At 36.3% G+C, this 25,062-nt stretch overlaps 1 protein-coding gene across 1 annotated transcript in view; it reads right to left on the bottom strand.

Moving 5' to 3' along the window:
• The window catches only part of NAALADL2 (N-acetylated alpha-linked acidic dipeptidase like 2), an 881,081-nt gene that overhangs the window by 537,977 nt on the left and 318,042 nt on the right, over window positions 1–25,062 (bottom strand). Inside the window, exon 3 of the mRNA XM_036243146.1 lies at window positions 8,806–9,079. Within this exon, the coding sequence (XP_036099039.1) occupies window positions 8,806–9,079 (274 nt within the window). The remainder of the gene's footprint in view (window positions 1–8,805; window positions 9,080–25,062) is intronic.

The raw sequence follows: 25,062 nt of genomic DNA, 5'->3' as shown, positions 1-25,062 counted from the left end.
AAGAGACAACTTCTTTTAATTTTCTAACCTCATGGGCCAGGTTCCTCTTTAGTTTCTGAAGGTATGGGAAACAATGAGTTACAAAAAGTAGTTTATACTGAGTTTACTTTCTCTTGCTGAGATAGCAACAATAAAAAGTCAATAAAGACAGTAACAGTTCAGAAGACTTTCAGTAAAGCTATTATTTTATTTTACTATTATTATTTTTTAATCTTCACCCAATAATATTTTTCATTTATTTTCAGACAGAGTAGGAGAAGGGGGAGAAAGAGAGAGAAAGAAACATAGATTAGTTGCCTCCCTCATGATCCCAACCAGGGCCAGGGACTGAACCGCAACTGAGGTACGGGCCCTTGACCGGAATCGAACCCGCCACTCTCTGGTCCGAGGGCCGAAGCTCTAACCCTGAGCCAAACTGGCCAGTGCTATGAGGAATTATTTTGATAAAGAAGTCAGGAAAGGCATTGCTAAGGAGACCACATTCGAATGATGAGAAGCCATGTACTGGCCAAGAGAACTTTCAGGCAGAAGAAGGACAAACTCTGAAAGCATCAAGACCTGTACAAATTTAACAAAGACATCAAATATGTTAAGATGTAAAACATGACTTCTGAATTTTAAATAGGAAGTTACTGATTTTCTTATAGGGGTGGGGATTAGATAAGGAAGGGGTTTCAGGACACTTATCAGTGAAGGAAGGACCAACAGCTAGCTGACACTCAACAGAAGGAATAGTTAGCTGGTGACGTACAGCTGAGAAGTGATGTTTGTTGGTTAGTCAGCTTTTACCAAAAAGGACACAGTTTATGCATAGAGGTTTATAGACTGAAAAGAAGATTTAGCTTCATTTGGTCTACAAATCCTAGAAACAAAAGAAGTATAGAGAACCTGGACCTAGATTATTCTTTCTCAAAGTGGAATGACTAAAATAAATTAGTATAAAAATGATGAATCCTACTCCATGTGTATTTCCATGAACAAGAGCGATAAAGTGATTATGAGAGTTTCTGTAAATTTACCATTTTTCCCACTTTTAACCTATTACCTCTTGCCCCCTAGCAAACTAAGAATAAGACTAAAGAAAATCAATAACAGCAGCAGCAGCTCTGGGTAATTGCTCCAGAGATAAGCATCCTGGAACCACTCAATCATCTCCCCTGAGGTGAAGCTGGAGGACAATAAGTCTGCAGTCTCCAAAGTCAATCAAAGACTTGGAGAAATTGGGTCATTGTCTTGCAAAGCCAGGCAGGGAGCTGGTGGAGAAGTTCCAGGTGCTTGAGGACAGGAAGGAAGCTCAGCAGACAATTTTTGCAAAATGTTCCAGGAGCTACAAGTAGCCCAGGAAAGCATGTGCAGAGGCGAGCAAAAGAAGGTTTACAGTTGTGAGTATGTGAAACACAAATATTATTCTTGTATTATTATTAATTATTATATTATTGATTTGTATTACAACCTCAAACCTACTTTTGCCCACCCTTATATCTGCCATAGGAAATTCTCGATCTTCCATTACCTTTGTCTACATAAACTCTTTTTGACCATGGACCTTCCCCTTTCGGGAAGGGAAATTCTCTGTCCCTTACCATATCAATGATTGATTTGTGAGCTGCCCCCGAGACCCTGGATGGAAAGTGTATGGGGTTTGAAGCAGAGTATGAGCACACTCTCCCTTCCAACTCAAAGGCATTGTTCTGGGCTCTGTCCAACTCACCCTAATATTGTAGCCATGCTGACTGGTATACCAGTCTGGTGCCGAGTGCTGTGTACTTGTATGCTAGTAAAACTAATCTCTGGCACACACACACACACACCACCAACAACAACAAAAACCTTGCTATGTAGTATGTAAACACTTCTATGGTTTAAATATCAGACCAGAATTAGAAAGATTCACTGAATCAACTTTCACTAACCAGAACAAGGTGGCTTGAGCCAGTCCAGGACACCACTGGGACACTTGTGCCTGACCTTTTAAAGTAGTAGGATAATACACCATTTAGGGCTTAGTAGGTGGTTAAAACAGAAAGAGTTCACCCTGGTCAGTTGACACAGTTAGTTGGAGCATCATCTAACACACCAAAGGGTGACCAATTCCTGGTCAATGTACTTGCCCAGGTTGCAGGTCCAATTTCTGATCAGAGAGTGTGGGAGGCAGCCGATTGATGTCTCTCTCTGTCCCTCTCTCTCTTTTCCTCTCTCTAAAATCAATTAAAGTTATTTTAAAAAGCAAACAAAGAAAAATAGTTATACATTTGACATATGGGTTGAAGCTTTTGCTTAGGCTTGGCAATGCAGAAGAGTCCAGAAATAGAGGAGGGTAGCAGTTGGGTAACATCAAGAGTAAGTAGGAGCAAGAGGAGGGCCACAGGAAACCCCAGCTGTCAGAAAACTGGAAATTGAATATAGGGCCTTAGAGACTGTCTGTGTGTGTGTGTGTCCACATACATGTGCAAATGTGTAGTATAAGAAGGATTAAACTTTTCAGAATTTATGATATAAAGAAAAAAGAGTATCAATACTTAAACATTCATGTCCTCTGTGCTGTACATTTCATTGTGCAGATTGGATCATTTCAGTCTATCTTCAGAACATTCATGTCTGGTAGAGATATCTGTCCATTTTTTAGATGAGGAAACAGAAGTTTAGGATATTTAAGTAACTTGTACGTGTTTTGTGCTAGCAGTATTTAGTCATTTTGTAACTGTTTACCTAACTGCCAGTTTCCTCTCTTAGACTTCTGGCTACATATGAGCAGCGTCCAAAGCTTTCTTATTAGCCACTCTGTGCCTTGTGATTGGCATATAAAGGGTACTCAGAATGTACTGCTGGATGTTGAATGGTTCATGTTATATTAGTGAGACCCGGCTGGCTAAATTCTATATTAGTCAGTTAATCTTTCAATATCAAATTAAAATATATGGAAAAACATTAATAATCACAGGGCACCTTATTTAATAAATGATATCCAACTTATTAAGGCAAGGATATTGAAGGAGTTGCTAATTCATTCAAGAGCATTCTTCCTGGAGGCAGTGAAAGCAATATCACAGAATTCTGCCTTTTAAAAACCAATTAGATTAGGGCATCAAAACAGTGCATAAATCTAAGGATCAACTTTTGCACATATCTCTAGCTCTGGAGTGAGAGAAATCTTATGTGTAAACTCCATATTTAACTGCTGGCATTTTATGGAGATCAAAATATAAATTAGCCCTGGCCAGTTTGGCTCAGCGGTTGGAGCGTCGGCCTGTGGACCAGAGAGTCCCAGGTTCAGTTCCCGCTAGAGGCATGTACCAAAAATATATATATATTAAATCTGCTAAGAAAATTCCATTACCACTTAATTTTATAAGTGGTGTGCTTTAAATCATATCAGAGGTAAAAATCAAAAAGGCTGACTTGGAATTTTCTGTCAAATAACACTTAATTGTGGAGATTCAGAAACTTCACAAATAACTTTAGTCAAATTAGAAGTCCGCAAACACTTTCTCACTAAAATGTCCATATTTGTTTTAGTTCGGTGATCTTTGTTTTAAAACTTTTATTTTATATGCTTGTTCTCTTCCAGGTAGAAGATGTAATCTTTATAACAAACATTTAACTATTAACAATATGTTGTGATAGATCATTTCTTTACTGTAAGTGTTTGTCTAAATTTTAAATACTGGAAAATATATATACTTTAAATATGTGGAAACTAGTCTCATGGTTATTATCCTCAAATTAGCAGAAATTATGGAATTGTTTTGTTAACTCAATGCACAAAGCTCATGATATCAGAAATAGATGGGATTTGGGCAAAGGGATCATATGTAATTTTTTTTTTAATTAATAACTTTTATACAATTTTGTTCACAGCCATTTAGGTCACAATTGTTCACTGTTGATCAAAGATGGATTCCCAGAGGAAAAAGGGAGACAAATAAAATGAAAAATCATCTTCAACTGAAAAACATCTCCAAGCTTACAGATCTCTGTTGGTGAGACTGTACCTTAATCTCCATACTCAGACAATAATAGAGTTCTACCCCACTCATTTGGCTTTCTGATAGTTTTATCTGCAACAGGAATCCTTCAAAGCCAAATGAACGCAGCTTTGCCTTTTACCACACACTGTTAAGTTTGCTTTTGTTTGAGAATATTAAAAATAAAACAGGAAGACAAAGTTTTCCTAGCTATGAAAAAACAGATCGTTAGGAATTATCCTTTAAGATAGGCAGTGGTGGGCATAACACCAGTGTTATAGTAAGATGGTTCTATTTTTGCTTATAAATAAAGTGGCAATGCCCAGCCAGTATGGTTCAGAGGTGGAGCGTTGACCCATGCACCAAGAGGTCACCAGTGTGATTCTTGGTCAGGGCACATGCCCAGGTTGTGGGCCAAATCCCCAGGGGGGGGGGGCATGCAGGAGGCAGCCAATCGATGTTCTCTCTCATCAATGTCTCTCTCTCTCTCTCTCCCTTTCCCTCTCTCTAAAATCAATAAAGAAAAAAATAATAATAAAAACAGTGGCAATAAACTCTTAACTTCTAACAGACAGAAATTACATATTTTCAAAACACAAAGTAGCTTTCCTTCCCCTACGGCATTCACCTCCAAGTTTTCTCATGGATTGAACGAAGATGCCTTCCATGCATATTTCTGAAGGAGGGGTACTAGTATCTGTCATTGGTATTTGACTCTTTAAGACATTTTAACAAATTATTTGTCAGTGTTCAGATTTCATATGTTAAACTATGTCTTGATATTTTACAAAACAAAGATAAGAAAATGCTCTTCTGGCTCAACTTGACATGTTTTGCAATTCTGCATTCAAACATAAAACAGTTCGTTCCTAGTTACTTTGAGTTTTCAGTTTCCAATTAAAAATATGATCAAGGATTTATGTATCATTTATTATTTATTCATACTTATCAAAGAATTTTCCTCCATGATGATTAGTATTTGTCATGTTAAACAGAATACAGGAAGATGATATTCAGACAATAGGATAAAAGTTTGTACTTCCCATGATAGATGGTTGTGATAGTTTCCTAATTTATCCCATTTGACTATGTCTACTTTATGCCGCATAATAACAATAGCTGACATTTATTGAGTGTTTTTCTAAGTTTCAGGCACTTTACATGATTTATATAATTTCTTCTCCACAACAACCATTTGAGATATTATAATTTCCCGCTTATACAAATAAGAGCATAAAGGCTTGCAGAGTTAAAGTGGCCAACCCACAGATGTGCACCTGATAAGAAAGGGTGCTAGTCTGGGGTCTCTGAGGATTGGGGGAGTGATAAATATGTTGATAACAATATTTTAAGCACAGTTAATGAGTTGGTTAAAATAAATTTCTATATAGAATTGCACTATTTGGCTTGTCTTTTAGACAAAAATAATGCTTAACAGAAAGAAAACTCTGAAATCCATAAAATATATTGGAATAAAAATAAATCATCTGTTCAAAACTAAGAACATGGATGACTCAATATGACCAATCCATATTAAATATTAATTATGCCCTTTGCTTTTCTGCATCTGTGTGGGCTTCACAAAGGACAAAAGAAATAATTGCACAGGGATTACATAAAGGTATGTATTCTGTTTGTAAAACTGACTAGACATTGTTAACACGTACTACCAATGCATTTAATATTATGATGACATTATCATTGATATTTACCTTTTAATAAAAATATAAATGATTGTTTACTCCCCAAAGCTAACCTCACTCATGCTAAATTATTTATGTATCCATTTTAATGTGTGTTTTGCATTTGACAGGACAACTCTCCTTAGGACCCTTTTACTGACCCACCTGTCATTATGATGGGGTAAACAATGTCACCTTTCCAGTGCACAATGAATTACAAAGAAGTTGCAAAGTACACCATCCATCATGCTGGCACTAAGCAGGTTTTCGAAGTAGATCTCAGATATCACAAATGCTGTTTAGACTGTTACCAAAAAGCAAAAATTGGAAGCTTATACAAAACAGTGATATGATGAATGGACATGACAGCTCTCCAAAGAAAAGGGGCACTCCTCTTCTACAAATAACCTTGTCAAAAACAAAGTGGTGGGGAGCTTTGCTGGCAGTCCAACTAGAATAATTTAGGAACTTGTTAATGGCTCTGCCTAATAGAAATTCATGCTAACACAATGTACTCAAAATAAAAAATTAGGTATGCCTGAATCAGCAGCAGCAACCTCTCAAGCTTGATTTGAATTAGGAAATGATCTGAGGGGATACAGAAAAATCACCAGTGTTTTATTAATTAGAATATGTGAATATCAATAATACATCTGTCTAAAACATGTACATAAAATATGCAAGTATTCTATGTGCATATAAAATAGTCACCTAAACATTGCTTTGCTTTTGAAAATCATAGTACAAAGAGAGCTTTAAAAATCCATATAAATAACTTATAATATCCTTTATTGAATAGATATTTAAATTAATGTGCACTTACCATAGTAGATTTAAATTATTAATAAAATTCTAAAAAAGTTATTGTCAGTGTCTTCATCTAATTTGCCTGGTTAATTTCTCAAATTATGTTCTTCATATAGAGATGTTTCTTTTATCCATAACTGTACTCTAGTTCCTTTAACACTACTTCCTTTTATTTAGGCCCTAATATTTCAAGCACAGAGTATATTTCTGCATCTACAGCTAACTTTATTTTTCCCATTTACTAGCTACACTTGAAGTCTTTCCCAACACTTCTTTATTAAATGGTAGTTTTATGGTATTTATAAATGTTAGGAGGGTCCCAAATGACTATTCACTTCATGAACACTTAAATAATTCTATGATTTGCCCTAGTCCGTGTGGCTCAGTTGTTTGGAGTATCATCCAGCACACTAAAAGGTCACGAGTTCTATTCCCCGGACACATACCCAGATTGTGGGTTCCATTCCTGGTCAGGGTGTGTACAGGAGACAGTCAATCAATGTTTCTCTTTCCCTCCCTTTCTCTCTCTCTAAAATCAGTAAAATAAACATATGCTCAGGGGAAGGATCAAAATAAATAAATAATTCCATGTAGTAGACCTTGGTTTTCTTTCATAATGAAACAAAGGAAATTTAAACATTGATAACTGATAAGGTAAATGTGTAGAAAGCTCTCAGAGGTCTGGTCACATGGGAACAGAGGAGCCCCACAGATGAAACAGCCATGAGTTCGTTTCCTGGCTAATCCTCATCGCCTCCATCAAGGAAGAATGAATGTTTACCACAGAAAATTGAAAAGCAAATATATGAGGATGATTCCAAGGACCCACTCAAGTCCCTGGGGTTTTTGTTGTTTTGTGTTTTGGACATGCTTTTCTTTAGGGGAGGCAATGGCTATGCTGGACTTCACTCAACTGGGATAAAGAAGAGACTGGACACATGCGGGCTGACGCAGGGGTGGGAGTCTCAGAGAAAATGTGTGGAGTGACGTAGATCTCGACTCAAGACCACAGCTTCTGAATCAAAGAAAGAGGGTTGGCAGCCTCCCTCTATTTTTAATACACAAGTGTGTTTCCATTATTGCCTACCAGAAAGAATATGGATTAATCACATCAAATTATGAGTCCTGTGCTAGAAACACTTCGGACATTTAATATTATAGTAACTCAATTAGTGATGAGGCTTTTCAAGGCGGAGCTTTCATACTCAGTCCTGTTGAAAGCAGGGACAACGCACTGCGGAACACAGTGTGAGGCGCCAGCGACCCGCCTCCTCCCTCCTCAACCCCCGAAGAGAAACAAAGATATATATGGAATAAGCATGCATTTCTGCAAAGTAACTTGAAACGATTTCAAGATTTCATATAATAATTAGAGTTAGTAAGTTAAAGTCTTTAAAACCTGTGCCAATAAATAACAACTGGAAACATAACATTAGTTCATTTGTATTAAATGAGGCAATCTACATTTTTATAATATACTAAATGTGCTCATTAAATTGATACTTTTACATGGAGACAGAACACTTGCTATTTAAGAAAACTAGTGACCACTTATAGATTGTATCTAACTGGTATATTGTCTTGACTACAGCCTGATCTCTGTACTCTTAAGATTTACATGTATTAGTCAATTTAACTCTCACAACCACCTTATGATGTTGGAAATATGACTACCCACATTACAGAGATAAAGAAATAGCCTTAGATGGATAAGTCACAGTGGGTAATTTGGGAGCTGAGATCGAAACTCATCCATGTGGCGGTGGAGGCCATCCATGCACTGAACCACAACCACATGCCAAAACACCACCACACCAAAAAAAAAAAAAAAAAAGCTAACGCAGAAAATAGCAAAGCAATAATCCACAGCTGGCCCACCAGCTCAGATGTTTTCCATTAAGAAAGTAGAAGTACCGTGTCCCAAATCTTAAACGTGTGGATAATCCCATCAATTCCCCACTGTAGTTCTTGTGAGGGTACACAGCACAGTTCCAAAACACACTGCCTCCATGTCCACTCTTTCTGTCTATTCCAATCTATTAAAAGTTGTCTTTCGAAAACAAAGAATGACGTGAGCATGTACTCTCTGAATTAAGCAAAATGTGAATGACTCAGTCACACGTCCGACACTTTTGAATTAAACTCTTCTAACGTGTTTCCACATTCCAAATATGACAAGTCGAGGGTGAGGCGATCCAAATCCTCCCTTTCCTTTCCTGGCACCTCTACATGGAGAACGTTTAATGGTTACTGTAGTGGGGTGCATCTTGCCAGTTAGCTCAATTTAGATGAAAGCTGTTGTTTTCTAATTCTATTTCACTGCAAATGACAGAGACAAACGGTCTTATTACCTCGAGAGTTCCTTTGGCAGAATAGGCCGCGTATGCGTAGAGCAGGTCTTGGCGGCTGCGAGTCCTGGCGTCTTCACTGCAAGGCTGGCCATTGGGATGAAAGCATTGGCCGCTGCTGCTCAGAGTCACAGAGCTGGGAGAAGCGCCCGGCAGGTCAAGCAGCACGGAGTAATTTACAAACTGTACATCTTCTAGGCCCAGCGAGGTCCACTGAGTCCTAATCGTCTTGGAAATCTCGGTGTCATCTTCACCTTTGTACAGCTGTACCAAATGTCTGAAAGAAATGTAAAAGCACATTCTAAAAAACAAAATCTTTGCTCTTTGTAGCTGTGGCTGTTCCATGGATGAACAGTTATTCATTGCTGTGGCTATGGAAGATGGATGAGACAGGACACTGCGCAAGAAACTCCCCGCTAGGTGGAGGTGACGAGCTCGCACAGAAATTGCACTGAAACAAAACGAGTCAGAACTAACAAAGCTCTGAGGGGCTGCGGAGGAGACAGCGATTGATTCCAACCCGTTCTCTTATTAGTTCTGATGCTTCTGAGGACATCGACACAATCCATTTAAAACTCAATTCCAAAACTAGGAGTCACAGTGATTGAGACGGTTCCTTATTACATTACTATGATTTCATATAAAGTGATGCGGTTAATATACAGCTGTTGCTATTTAAAGTGATAGAGACAGAACTCTTTTTGATACAAATTACATGATGCAATGACCACAATGATGTACAATAAAAATCAGTATATCATGGTAAAATAAACCACGGATGGTCAAACCAATATGAAAATGATTTTTGTATGTGCATGCTGAAGTCTATATATTTACTCCTACACCTATTCCATAATCCATAGCGATACTATTTACTTTTGCTTATGAATCATAGAAGCCAGAAAAAAAACTATGAAAAATATGTGTAGAACCAGGAACAGAATCAGACATAGGAAATTAAAACATACTAATCCGCAAAGTTTTGTTTTATTTGGGGATGGAATGCTCAAGGACCATCTTCTTTTTGGCTAAAAACAAAAAATGTATCCTATGAGAATTTTATTGCTATCCAAACTATTACCTAAGTGGATATTCTGATCATTGTTATTTTTTCCTATCACATTATCTTTCTCACCCATACTTGTTACATTTTGGATCCTGTTTATTCAAGAAACCCAAAGTGAAACCCCTCCAAAGAAAATAGAATAAAAATACACACAATGGAAAAAATAAGTACAATGGTACAGGAAGGCATTGCTGGAGACAAAAAGTAAGTCTATTGACACTTAAAAGAAAGAAGCAATAATATGCAAGGTCCTATCTGGTTTCTGTCTTTTTAAGGCTATTTCTATTTGATTTTTAAATTATCTAGTTAGACCAATCATCAGTGCCATGTAAATTTTATGAAAGAGCTGATTGAAGAATTCTACTGTTTTTATTTTTATTCTGAATAAAACTAGTAGTCCGTTTCTTCTTTTTTGTGTGTGAAGGGTGGAGCTTTTGGAGGTATACTCGACAAATGAAATTGTATATGTTTAAAATGTGCAACGTGATTATGTGGTATGCATGTATATTGTAAAATGATTATCACAATCAAATAAACACATCCAGCATCTCACAGAGTTACCTTGGTGTGTATGTTTGTGTGTGTGTTGTGTGTGTTGAGAACACATAAGATCTAATCTCATAACAAATTTCAAGTCTACAATACAGTATGTTAACTCTAGTCACCATGCTGTATATTATATCTTCAGAACTTATTTATCTTATTACTGAAGGCCTGTACCCTCATCATCCCTTTTTCTCTAGCCCCCAGTCCCTAGCAACTAGGATTTTACTCTTCTATAAGTTTGACTTTCTTTTTCTTTTTTTATAGATTTTACATGTAAGTGATACTATGCAGTATCTGTTTTTTGGTCTGGTCTAACACACTATTCACTTATGATAGTGCCCTAAAAATTCATTTATGTTGTTGCAAATGCAATGATCTTTACTAAGGCTGAATAATATTCCATTGTACGCATACATTCTTTATTCATTCTTAGTCTGTGAACACTTAGCTTGATATCATACTTTGGTTAGTAATTCCCATTATTTTGGGTATAATGTTATAATGAACATGGGCAGGCAGATATTTCTTCTTTGTATCAATTTCATTTCCTTTGGATATACACCCAAAAGTGGTATTGCTGAATCATATGGTAGTTCTGTTTTTTGTTTTGTTTTGTTTTTTAAGGACGCTCCATACTATTTTCCGTAAAAGCTGTACCAGTTCACATTTCCATCAACAGTGTACAAAAGCTACCTTTTCTTCACATCTGCACTGGCTTTTATTATCTCTTGCTTAATTGATAATAGACATCCTAACGCATGTGAGGTGATATCTCATTGTGGTTTTGTTTTGTATTTCCTGATGATTAGTGATGTTGAGCATCTTTCATGTATCTGTTGGTCATCTGTGTATCTTCATTGGAGAAATGTCTATTCAGGTTTTGGGGCCATTTTTAATTGGGCTATTTGTGGATTTTTTGCTATTGAATTATATGAGTTCCTTAGATATTTAAGATTAAGCCCGTATCAAATATGCGGTGTGTAAAGATTTTCTCCCGTTGCCTTTTGCTGATTGTTTCTTTTGCTGTACAGAAGTGTTTTACTTGGACGTAGTCCTACTTGTTTATTTTTGTTTTGTTGCCAGTGCTTTTGTTGTCATATCCGAAAAACAATTAGAAGACCAATATCAAGTACTGTTCCCTTCGGTTTTGTTTTCCTTAAAAGTTTTTCAGTTTAGGTCTATAATCCTTTTTAAATTTTTTTTTGTGAACAGCATAAAATAGAGGTCCAATTACATTCTTTTGCATGTACATGACCAATTTTCCCAGTAACTGTGTGTTCTTGGCACCTATGTCAAAATTAACTAACCATATAAACATGGGCTTATTTCTGGGCTCTCTATTGTGTTCCATTTACTCTGTTTCACTGATCATTGAATCTGTTTCACTGATGACATTTAATCAAACAGATCATTGATCTGTTTTTATGTTAATACCACAATTTTTTTTTTATTCCTACAGCTTTAAAAGATAGTTTGAAATCAAGAATTGTGATGCTCACAGCTTTGTTCTTTTTTCTCAAGATGGCTTGGGTTATTCAAGGTCTTTGTGGTTCCATACCAAGTTTAGGATTGTTTGTTCTCTTTTTATAAAATTGTGTGTTTAAATTTTTGTAAGAATTCCATTAAATCTGTAGATTACTTTGTATAGTATGGACATTTTAACAATATGAATTCTTTTAATCTAAAATAGGAGATATTTTTTATTTATTGGTATCTATTTCAATTTTTCCATCAATGTTTATAGTTTTCAATGCACAGGTCTTTCATTTGCTTGGTTAAATTTATATGTATTTTATTATTTTTAGTGTTATTCTAAATGGGATTTCTTTACAAATTTTTAGTATAGTTTGTTGCTTGTAGAAACATAACTCATTTTTTAAATATGTTTTATTGAATTTTTTTAGAGAGAGAGGAAGGGTGACACAGATAGAAACATTGCTGTGAAAGAGGCACATCTATCGGTTGCCTCCTGCAAGCCCCCTACTCGGGATCAAGCATGTACCCTCACAGTGAATCAACTGGGACCTCTCAGTCCATGGGACAACGCTCAATCCGCTGAGCCACACCAGCCGGGCACAACTAATTTTTTATATTGATTTTGTATCTTGCAACTTTACTAAATTCATTTACTAGTTTTAATGTTTTTTAAATTGAAGTTTTAAGGTATCCAGTATATAAGATCATGTCATGTGCAAACACAGACAATTTTGCTTCTTCTTTCCTCTATGGATCACTTTTATTTCTTTTTCTTGCCTAATTGCTCTGGCTAGAACATCTGGTAATATGTAGATAGAAGTTCAGAGAGAATGGGCATCCTTGTCTTGTTCCTGATCTTAGATAAAAGCTTTTAGCTCTTTGCTGTTAAGTATGATGTGAGCTGTGGGCTTGTAATATATGGTATTAATTTATTATTTATATTTATTTTGTATTTAATTTGTTGAGAGTTTTTATCACGAAGGATGTTGGATTTTGTCATATGTTTTTCTTCATCTTTTGAGATGACTATATAATTTTTACACTTCATTGTGTTCATGTAGTATATAAAGCTTATTGATTTGCATATTTTAACCATCCTTGTATCCAGGGATAAACCACAATTAATCATAATGTATGATCCTTTTTAACGTGTTGAATTCTGTTTGTTAGTATTTCCATTGAAGATACTTACATCTAGGTTCATCAGGAATACTGGCCTCTAATTTTCCTTTCTTGTTGAGTTCTTATCTGACTTTGGTGTCAGGGTAATGCAAGTCTCATAAAACTATTTTCAATTTGTTTTTTTTTAATTTTTGAGAAGAATTGGCATTAATTGCCCTTTAAATGTTTGATAGAATTCACCAGTAAAAGCAATCTGGACCTGGATTTTCTTTGTTGGGAATGATTTTATTACTGATTCAATCTTCTTTCTAGCTGTAGGTCTCTTCGGATTTTCTGTTTCCTCATGATTCACCAATGGTAGGTTGTATGTTTTTCAAAATGTATCCACTTCTTCTAGGTTGTCCATTTTGTAGGAATATAATTGTTCACAGCAGTCTCTTACATTCCTTGTTATTTTTGTCGTGTTTGTTGTAACGTCTTGCTTTATTTCGGATGTAGAGTCTCCTCTCTTTTTTCTTAATCTGTCTAAAGGCTTGTCAATTTTGTTTATCTTTCTAAAGAGGAGCTCTTAGTTTCAGTGACCTTTTCTATTGTTTTTCTAGTCTCTATTTTATTTATTTCTGCACTGATACTTATTTCCTTACTTCTGCTAATTTTGGGCTTAATTTATTCTTATTTTTCTAGTTCCTTGAGGTATAAAATTAGGTTTCTTATTTGAGACATTTTATTGTTAATGTATGCATTTATTTTTATAAACTTCCATTTAAAACTATTTTTGCTGCATCCCCTACATTTTGATATGTTCTGCTTCCATTTTTATTTTTCTCAAGGTATTTTTTCAGTTTCCATGGCACACTGGTTTTTCAGCAGTATGTTGTTGAATTTCTACCTGTCGTTACTTTTCCAGCTTTCTTTGTGCTATCAGTTTCTAGTTTCAAAACACTGTAGTCAGCAAATATGTTTGATATGATCTAAAAATTCTTATATTTGTTAAGACTTGTTTTGTGACCTAACATACAATCTATCCTAGAGAGGTTCTGCGTATGCTTGGGGAAAATGTGCTTGCTGTTCATGGGCAGAATGTCCTGCATATGTCTGGTAGGTCCATTTGGCCAAAGTGTAGCTCACATCCAATATTCCCTTATTGATTTTCTGTCTGGAAGATAGATCTATTGTTTAAAGTGGGGTACTGGAATCCCTTATTGTTATTGCACTGATATCTGTTTCTGCCTTCAGATCTGTTAATATTTGCTTAACACAGAGGCTTCGATGTTGGGTGCATATATATTTACAATCATTATAATCTCTAGATAAATTGACCTTTTGATAAGTATATAATGACCTTTTTTGTCTCTTGACAGTTTTGACCTAAGTTTATTTTGTGTGATATAAGATTACAAGGGTCCTCAGTGGCAAAGGCTGTGAGTGTACACAGTCCTGGTGAGGGTTGCTGGGGTGGCTGGTGGCAAAGGTTGCTGCAGACATCCTGCCTTTTTGTCCTCAAGGGCGATGTTATAGCCTAGGGGACCCCTCTTGATGCCTAGTCTCATTCCCTTCTTTTTATTTTTATATTTTTAAAGAGACTATTTTATTTTTTAAGATTTTTTTTCCTGATTTTCAGAGAGAAAGGAATGGAGAGAGAGAGAGAGAGAGAGAGAGAGAGAGATCCATGTGAGGGTGGAACATCTACCGCTGCCTCCTGCACGCCCCCTACAGGGCATTGAGCCTGCAACCCGGGACATGCCTGACCAGGATCGACCCGCAATGCTTTGGTGCACAGGAGAATGCCCAACCAACTGAGCTACACTGGCCAGACCTCATTTCCTTTGATTATAGATTTAATATACATGTATGTATACGTCCTTAACAATTCATTACTTCACTTTATAAATGTGTACCTTTATATCACTAGTATCTAGTTTTTGAAGGCCTTAGTCTATGACAGCAAGGCTCTCTGTCAGAAATGCGTCGGGGCGCTCACCTGGCTCAGGGCAGTTTCCCACAGACCTCTCTCCTTTCCAAACCAATGTCAGGGCTGGACCACCTCTGTGGTACTTACTATGACTGCAAAGCATCCTTTGGCAATAACAGTTAGGAAACTTTGAAGAAAATAAGTTTATTACTTACAGGCCCTAAAGTGTATATTGGGGTTGAGGGTGGGCACCTAAAGTTTTAATGGCTCACTCTTTATTGTTGAATTTAAAATTTAAGATCAAGAATTTAAAGCACAGAAAGAGAAAAGCAAGTAGCCCAAATGGTCAGTTATCAAAGTTAACCAAGATCTTTAAAACGAAGGAGCCTCAGCGTGGGAGGCTGCCGGGCTTTTTATCTAATGTATGGCTGGCAAAGTGTTTATTAGAGATTGCCTTCTCTTTTTTTTTAATTTTTAATTTTTTATTAATTTATTTTTGTTACAGATGTTGCTCCTTTTTCCCCCCATTGACACCTTCCTCCTGATCCCTACCTCCTGCCCTGTCCCCAGCATTGTTGTCTATGTCCACTGGTTATGCAGACATGCATATATAAGTTCTGTGGTTTATCTCTTCATTCCTCCCCCCAGGCTCCCTCTTCTGAGGTTTGTCAGTCTGTACCCTACTTCTATGTCTCTGGGTCTATTTTGTTTATCAGCTTGTTTTGTTCATTATATTCGACAAATAAGTGAGATCATGTGATATTTGTCTTTCTCTGATTGGCTTGTTTTGCTTAGGATAATACTCTCCAGGTCCTTCCGCGTTGTCTCAAAAAATAAGAGATCTTTCTTTCTTACAGCTGCATAGTAGTCCATTGTGTACATGTACCACGCTTTTTTATCCACTCATCTATTGATGGGCACTTGGGCTGTTTCCAGATCTTAGCAATTATAAATAGTGCTGCTATAAACATGGGGGGTACATATATTCTTTCTGATTGGTGTTTCAAGCTTCTTAGGGTATATTCCTAGAAGTGGGATCACTTAGTCAAATGGCAAAGTCAAAAAGTTAAAAAAGGTAAAAATTGAACTACCTTCTTTAAAGCAGATGCCTCTTTGAAGTGGATGTCCCAACAATTAAAGGTTAAAGTGGATGTCCCAACAATTAAAGGTTAAATCAGGCACTTAGGATACAATATACGTGTGTGTGTGTGTGTGTGTTTCAGCTTTATTGATATATAGTTGACATATAACATCATGTAAATTTAAAGTGTGAATGTTGACTTGATACACTCATATGCTGCAAAATGATTACCACCATAATGTTAGTGAATACCTCCAACACATGACATAACTGTCATTTCTTTCTTGTGGTGAAAACATACATTCTTAGCAACTTATAGCATGGTGATTATAATTTAGCTATGTATTCTTTTCTGCTCTATGCTTTTTATAACCCAGTATTAGGTTTCTGAGAATCCCCCAGGTTTAGGTTATTTAATAAGTTGTGATAGTGGACATGCACATTGTATTCTAAATATCAGGTTAAACATGCTCCTCTCATTTTTTTTTTTTGATAAAAGTTTTTTTTTATGATTGAGTATTTAATTTTATCAGAAATTCTGATGCATTTATTTAAATAATCATATTATCATTCACATTAATAATTAATTACATTAATTGATTTATTTGCATTCCCTCAGACTTGCATTCCTAAGATTAATTCTACTTAGTAGAATGCATTATGATTTTTAGCTATCATGTAATTTACATTGCCAACATCCTGTTTACTATTTTCATGTCTATTTTTATAAGTTTGGTATGCAATGTTTCTTCAGCCATCATTTCCGTCTAATTTGGTCTGAAGTTATACCAACCTCATAAAATGAAATTGAGTGTTTGTCTCTTGATCTGTGCCCTGAGAGAGCTTGAATATGATTATAATTTTTGAAAGATAGAAATTATTCTTAAACTAAAAATTGTTTATACTTCATGTTCTTATTATGGAAGAACTATGAACTGCTGATTCGTGTCTCAATGCCGTGAGAAATTTATCATTTCTTCTTTAAAACACAACTCTTTTACTGCTCCCTGAGACACGTGCTATTCATCTTCAAACTGTTAGGTTTCTGATTTCCTCACTTGCCACAGGACTTCCTTGAGTTTGGGTTCCCTTGGAGATTTCTTTACTATCATGTCAGCCCAAAACAGTGGTGTTTTTAAGAAGGTTTATTATAATGCATACAGCATCTTTGTGCTTTTCAGAATGTTTATTTAAAAATACTACCAGAAAAAAAAAAATACACTATCTTGAGCACCCAGCTCATGTGTAAGACATGGTTTCTTTGTAAGTACTGATTGCTATTCCACTAAATACAAGAGGGAAAACTGGAAAAGCAACTAAGAATAATGAACCACGTTCTTTCATCCAAAGACTTGTGATACAGAAATTTGCTCCAAATTGATTGAGATGATATCATTTTTCACATTAACTCTACCTGATAGAGATTATACAAACCATGTATATTATGGTGGCTGTCTAAATTTAAGGGAATATGAGAACCCCTTCTTAGTAATTTGAAGACATTAATGTTATCAATATAAAAAATATACTCTAAAAGATGTTGAAGTTTGTTATGCAAATGATTATAAAAATACTAGTCTCTAAAAATGATAGAGGAAATATTTATTCTTAATAAATATTATCTAACATTCCTAATAATTAATAAGTAAATAAATACCTGTTTAAATCCAGTCTTCCTAATATTACCTTTAAATTTTGCTGTTATCAAATAACTTTTATACCAATTCTGATTCTCCACCATATCCCACCAAAAAATAATTAACTAATTAATTAATTAATTAAAGAGGGCATATGAGTTCTATTCTGAAAGTATGTAACCTTTAAATCTAAAGTGTTTTAAATAAGTCAGTGGTCATTAAAATAAAGCCTTATTGATACAAATGGGTTAGTCAAGGATTCCAGTCATAAGTTATTTAAAATCAATATGAATGTTAAAATGCCTAGATTTTATTGAGAATTTCCAGTTTTCTGAACATTGTTTCCCACAATAAATATTTGGGGATTTTATAGTGAACAACAGTTCTGTTCCAATTAGACAGTTTTGCTGTATTCAAACAGAAATGTTATTAAGTAATTAACTGCAGTGAAATGTCAGTTTACTCATTTCTGAGAAAGCTGTAAAACTGGAAGTGTGTCACTTAAAATCACAAGGCATTCATTTGACAAAAGATTTACTCTGCCTTAAGTTTTGAAACCAGAGTGTCCACAGGCCGGTATTTTGGCAGGCAGTATAACGAAGTCACGCTGGAAACTTGAATTTGGAAGTAAGTTTGGCATTGACGTGCTGTTGGCCAGAGGGTAGTGGAAGGGGGCGGTTTTGGCTTTGGTAGACCAAAGCAGAAGATTCTGCTTACATCAATATTGAACACCTGCTACTAGGTGAGCCACAGAGCATCACTGATGTTAGAACCGAAGGGAGCAAAGCATGTAGTATGCCTAGTACCAGGGTGAATGCCAAGGTTATTCTGTAAATAAATAGAAACATAACACATCTAAAGAAACATGCTGGATTTACACAAATAAAAGGTAGCACATTTACTAATCTCCACTGAGATTTTCTGATATGTGTATGCAGTAACACACACACACACACACACACACACACACACACTCAAACTGTTCCAGTTGATACTTCTCATATATTAAAAAGGCAAAAGTTTCATCTGGCCCTGTGTGGCTCAGCAGTTGAGCATCAACCCATGCACCAAGAGGTTGCTAGTTCAATTCCTGGTCAGGACACAAGCCCAGGTTGTGGGCCCAAATCCCAGTGGGGGGTATGCAGGAGGCGGCCAATTGATGTTCTCTCTCATCGATGTTTCTATCTCTCTCTCTCCCTTTCTCTCTCTCTCAAATCAATTTTTTTTAAAAGCCAAAATTTTCCTTAAGGCTGCTGTTTTAGTTGGTGTCCGAAGTAGTAAAACTGTGAGTACTGTACTCTATGTGTATAGTGAACTTAAAGACTCTATAACATGAACTTACTTTCTATCTTTTAATTCTGTTTTGAAAATATTAAGACTGAAATGTATGGTAAAACAGTATCACCTAATAGCAAGAAATTAAATGATTGGGAGGGAAAGACAGCACCCACTCACATCCCTGTCAGCCAACCACCAATGCTATGCCAGGTAAAATCATGATCAACTGCTTCTTAAATTCTAAAATAACGTACTAGCCCTGGCCGGTTTGGTTCAGCGGTTGGAGCATCAGCCTGAGGACTGGAGCATCTCCAGTTCAATTCCCAGTCAAGGGCATGTGCCTAGGTTGCAAGTTTGATCCCCAACCCTGGTTGGGCTCATGTGGGAGGCAACCAATCAATGTGTCTCTCTCACATCGATGTTCCTCTCTCTCCCTCCCTTCCACTCTATCAAAAAAGCAATGAAAAAATATCCTGGGTTGAGGATTAACAATAAGTAAATAAAATAAAATAACATACTACCTGTAGGTTCTGTATTGACTGTGTAATACAGGGGCTGAAAATATTGTGGATAATCATCACATACAAAAATCCTCATCCAACTACTATTACTCTTTTAAAGATAAGGAAAATGAGGGTCATATAATTTAATAAAGATGTAAATGTCGCAGGTTAAATAGGTCAAATTTTCACTATACTACACTGTATTTCAGATTTCCACTATACTAGACTGCTGTTTAGAAGGAACAGATAGTCTCCTGAACTTAGATGCTTTCGCAAAACAATATAAACATTGCATATGAGAAAGCCCAGTATCTGGGTAAAATAATTAAATCAAGTGGTATAAGGTTGAAGGAAAGAGATCTTCATGCTCATGAGAAAGTAAGACAGAGGGAAATCAAATTAAGTGTTTCAAAAATATAATACCCCAAATTTCAACATTTGGCACCCATCGGAACAAGAAAGAAACAACTGTTTCTTGTATATTTATATTTCATTAAAAAACACTAGCACAGTAGATTATCTAAACGACATCTTAATACCCTCTCTTCTTGAGATTAGTAATAATATGGTACATAGCTGTGTGCTCCGCAAGTTACGGAAGACATGCTGATGGGTTTGATGACCTCCAGCCAAGTCCCAAGGATTAAAGCTCAATAAATACCTGCTTAATTCATTTGATACTTCTTTCAACTTATTTTATAGAAACAGAAAAATAAACTTGATTAGAACCAGGACCCAAGGAAATAAAAGAAATTGCTAACACATCTGTTGCTACCTGAACCAGAAAAAAGGAAGTGTCCAGCGGTATAGCTCTGTATTTTACCCTTGTGCTTATTTATGTAGGACATGATTTCATCTCTGATTAATGCTGAGTGAAGATGAGGACTGCAAGGAAGAAACAGTAGTATCTCATGATAAAACACTTAAAAATATAATTTAGAAAGAAAAATTGTAACGATAAAATACAGGCTGTTAAGGCATGAAGGTTAACAAGATCATACAGAATGCACCAATCCCACACAAGAATACTACACTTACTGTTAATAGTGTCTGACTTTTGAGACTCTATCTCTGTTTTTCAAGAACAGTTGTTTTTCAAAAACAAGTAATCCGCAGATTAAGTCACTTTGATTTATCTAAACTAAATCTAAAACAGACATATAAAAGGGACATTTAATCTGATCAGTGAGACATGTCAAGTCTTCCATTTCATCTTGCTTGGTTGTCTAATGCAATGACATAAATTTGGGTGGTACCAAACTTTACAGGGACCTTTGAGGTAAAGAGTTTGGCCAAAAAGGGCCACATCCCAAACTTGACAAGTTCAGGGGAGGCCTGAAATTAAAACTTCCCAACTAAAAGTGAATCATGGCAGGCAGTTGTGTCTTGGGCCAGTATCTTCCCTGACAAAGGTCGCTCTTTACCTTAACGGAGCCTGTCTATGGTCTTTTTGCATCTTTTGTTATCTTTTTACCCTAAGATAACATACCTTTGGAAAGTCAGAGTCATCCTCCTTCTCCAAACACCTCAGGGCATAATCTCCCACCAGAACATACGACCACAGAACCCCTCATTGATATCTTGTTCTCTCCCATATCACCTCTATGTGCTGTAAAGGTGAACTATTAAGTATCCTGTGTCCATTAAGGTAAAAGAAGGATGTGTCTATCCTTTTTATTTTTCATGTAATTCCAGAGATTTCTCCACTGCTTTCTCCCACCTCCCTAATCTATCACCAACAATTTAATGTAAACCCTCCCCTTACATCTTCCCCTTTGATTCTGAGGTATAAAATAAGTGGTAAAACTGTCATTTTCTGGAGCATTTTCTAAATCTGTTGAGATTTTACTTCCCAGCAGTTGTCTTAGTTTGGCTCAAATAAACTCATAACAATTTTCTACAAGTTTGGATATTTCTGACATCAACAAGAGTCACTACTCCAAGATTCAAGGTTCCTTCAGGTAACTGTAAGATTACTAAATAAACATTGGGAGAAACATTTTATATTTCAATAAAATCATAACAAAAATGACAGATCTCCATCATACTTTAGAATAAGCATATTTACGGAGAATTTTTCAAACTCCCCAAAACACTAACAGAATTCTCTTTTCGTAGCATTAATACAAAATTAATAATATAGTTAAAAGTAAACTTTTTAAAGGATAAGTAGTAAGTCATACCCCTTTTAATACATCATGAAACTCTAACTACAGTATCTTGCACCTAGTAAATGGTAATCATAATAAATATTCAGTAAATATTTTTACTAAGTAAATATACCTTTAAGACTATATTGAAAATATCATTTAAACATGACATACAGTTATTTTAGTTTATTTTTTTAATATAGCAAATTAAATATGAGTACTTACAAGATTGACTAAAACAATAAAGGTAATTATATAGAATTGGGGTAATTATTACATTTAAATATAAAGATATCATCCTTCTCTGACCCTGCAAATAGGTTAAGGCTATTTTGAGAACAATGGCAATAATATCTGTCATGACAATAATCAACATCAGCAAGCATTTAAATGTTACTCATCATTGTTCATGAAGCCTACTTTCCTTCATGGGCATTCATTTCAGCACTCAAGAGTGAAATTTCTGTCCAGCCAGTGCGGCTCAGTAGACTGAGCATCATCCCATGGACTGAGAGGCCAGTCAGGGCAGGTGCCCGGGTTGTGGGCTCGATCCCCAGTGAGGGGCATGCTGGAGGCAGCCAGTCAATGTTTCTCTCTCTCTCTAAAGAAAAAAAAAATTAAAAAAAAACAAACAGTAAAATCTCTATTAAATCATACTTATTAAAGTTGCATAAATCATGAGAAAACCAACTGTTAGTACCCCCATTTTATGAAGTGTATTGAAATCAGTCTGTAGAGATGTCTCGTTGTTGGAAGTCATGACAGTATGGAAACAAAAATGAAAACTCTAAATGCTAAAAAGATAGAAAACATTGTTTTGACAAGGGAAGCATATTTCACATTGTGATATTTGAATAAGCTGTCATTTAAGTGCTTCATCACTATTGTATACATCAAGGAAAAAGAGAGGCTTGTTGCTAGACAAGATATGAGCAGCTTTGATGTTGGTGTATTTCTGACACACTATTCCTAGTGGGCCAGGACCTAATCTACTGAACCTAATAAATAATCCAGGATACCTAGACAACTGTGTGTCAACAAAAGATTGGCAGGGGATAAGGGGTGGAGGTGTGGGAGGGGTGGAATGGGAGTTTTGGCAGGAGTAGGAAAGAGAGTGAAAAGATTCTGGGTTTTTTTTTGTTTTTTGTTTTTTTTTAATCCTCACCCAAGGATATTTTTTCCATTTTTTTGTACAGATAGAGTGGGAGGGAGAGAGAGGAAAGGAGAGAGAGAGAGAGAGAAACATCGAACTGAAGGGACACATCGAGTGGCTGCCACCCGCACGACCAACCAGGGCCGGGGACAAACTACAGCCGAAGTACGTGCCCTTAGCGGAAACCGAACCCGGGTCTCTCCAGACCGCAGGCCGATGCTCTAACCGCTGAGCCAAACTGGCCACGGCAAGATTCTGGGTTTTTGATTCAGCAAAAGAGGGCTTAAATTCTGGTTCTCCGATGCAAGCTAGATGACCTTGTGCATATCAGTATATTTTGAGCCTCAGTTACAACATTGTACTATGTTAAATAGTAACATGTTATGGTTTGTTGCTTTTTTTTTTAGCCAACTGTTTTTTTAAATAAATATTTTAAATATTAACACTATTGAAGATAACCCCCAGTCCCCCAACATGTGCCCACCTGCACCCACCCACCTCCTCCACCCCCTCCCCCATCCCTTCCCATAGCCTTCACCACACTATTGTCTGTGTCCATACGAAGTTTTTGAAAGCATTAAATGACATAGCATGTAAAGTGTTTAGGACATTTTCTCTCCCCTCTTAAATGTTCTGTCTCAAGTAAGCAATGCATCAGAATATACACACAAACGTAACCTTGATTCATGATTGGAATTATAAAGCCTTATTTGCCATCTTTCCCCTCTTTCTTTTGAAATAGTTCATGATATTTGCATATATTGACACATGGTATTTAAATTTGAAACGCCAAATTTAAATTTTTATGTATTTTCTTTCTTTCCTGCAAATCATTAACAGTTAAGGATAGCACAGTGGGAAAGTTAAGATTAGAGCAATGGTCTCTAATTACTTATTCTTCATAGAAAAATTAAAATCATCTCCCTTCTAAAGCTTTTATTCTTTTCCTATTGCATAGTAATATATTTACTGCAGAAAATAAAGATTAGAAAACAAAGATAAGCAAAAGTTTAACTGAAGAATTCAAGAAAATTATCCCAACAGGTCAATGCCCTACTGCTAATAAAAGGACCATATTACAGTGTCAAAATTGATCACAATTCAAATGCTTTTGAAGGTAAATATCCATAATAGATAGCATCACTTATACTGTCATCATTAACACCATTTTCTGAGTGTCTGCTGCGCTAATCACTATTTTAGATAGTTTATAGTCATAAGCTCAATTTCTGTATGTAAAACTTGAAATTATATTAAAATGAGCTTAGAAAAGAATGAGAATAACTCCCAAGATTTATGAAAGATGTAGAAATTTGCCACTCTGCCCTGACCCAAGCCAAACAGTTGAACCTCATGAGATGACTTTCTAGTCCAGTGGTTCTCAAGGTGTGAGCAGACTACCCCTGGAGAGTCCCAGAGGCCCCTTCAGGGATCTATGAGATTATCACAATTATTTTCGGAATATTACTAAGACATCACTCGCCTTTTTCACTGTGTTGATATGTGAAGTGATAATGCAAAAGGAACGGTGGGTAAAACTGTCGGCCAAACTTAACTAACAGTCATGGAACTCCGTTACCATCCTCTTGCGGAAAAAGGAGTCAGTTTTATTCAACAATCATGAATCTGTCACAATTACTAATTTTATTAAATCTCAAACTGAGCACGTCTTTTTCATCATCTTTGTTACGAAACGGGAAGTATACATCAGGCACTTCTGCTGCGCACTGAAGCATAACAGTCTCCAGAAAAAGCACTTTAAGGCGTAAACTGACCTAGTATTTCTTTGCATGAGACACTATTTTTACTTGAAACTATTATGGATATATAAGTTATAGTAAATTAGACTTGGGTATTTAGGAGACAGCTCTCGAAAATAAGCAAAGTAGGCCCTGGCCAGTGTAGCTCGATTGGTTGAACAATGTCCCATGCACCAAAAGGTTGCAGGTTTGATTCCAGGTCATATGCCCCAGTAGAGGGCGTGCAGGAGGCAGCCCATCGATGTTCCATCTCACATGGATGTTTCTCTTTCCCGTCCTCTCTCTCTAAAAAAAAAAATCAATAAAAATATTTTTTTAAAACTAAGCCAAGTAGGACTTCAAGAATATAATGACAGCCCTGGCCGGTTTGGCTCAGCGGTTAGGTCGTCGGCCTGCGGTCCGGAGAGACCTGGGTTTGGTTCCCGCTAAGGGCATGTACCTCGGTTGCAGTTTGTCCCCGGCCCTGGTTGGTCGTGCGGGTGGCAACCACTCGATGTGTCCCTTTCACATCGATGTTTCTCTCTCTCTCTCTCCCTCCCACTCTATCTGAACAAAATATCGAAAAATGTCCTCAGG

This window comes from Molossus molossus, unplaced genomic scaffold, assembly GCF_014108415.1.
Source record: "Molossus molossus isolate mMolMol1 unplaced genomic scaffold, mMolMol1.p scaffold_m16_p_5, whole genome shotgun sequence".
NCBI classification, from domain to species: Eukaryota; Metazoa; Chordata; class Mammalia; order Chiroptera; family Molossidae; genus Molossus; species Molossus molossus.
Note: the sequence above shows the minus strand (reverse complement) of the source record. Positions and strands in the feature narration are given on the sequence as shown.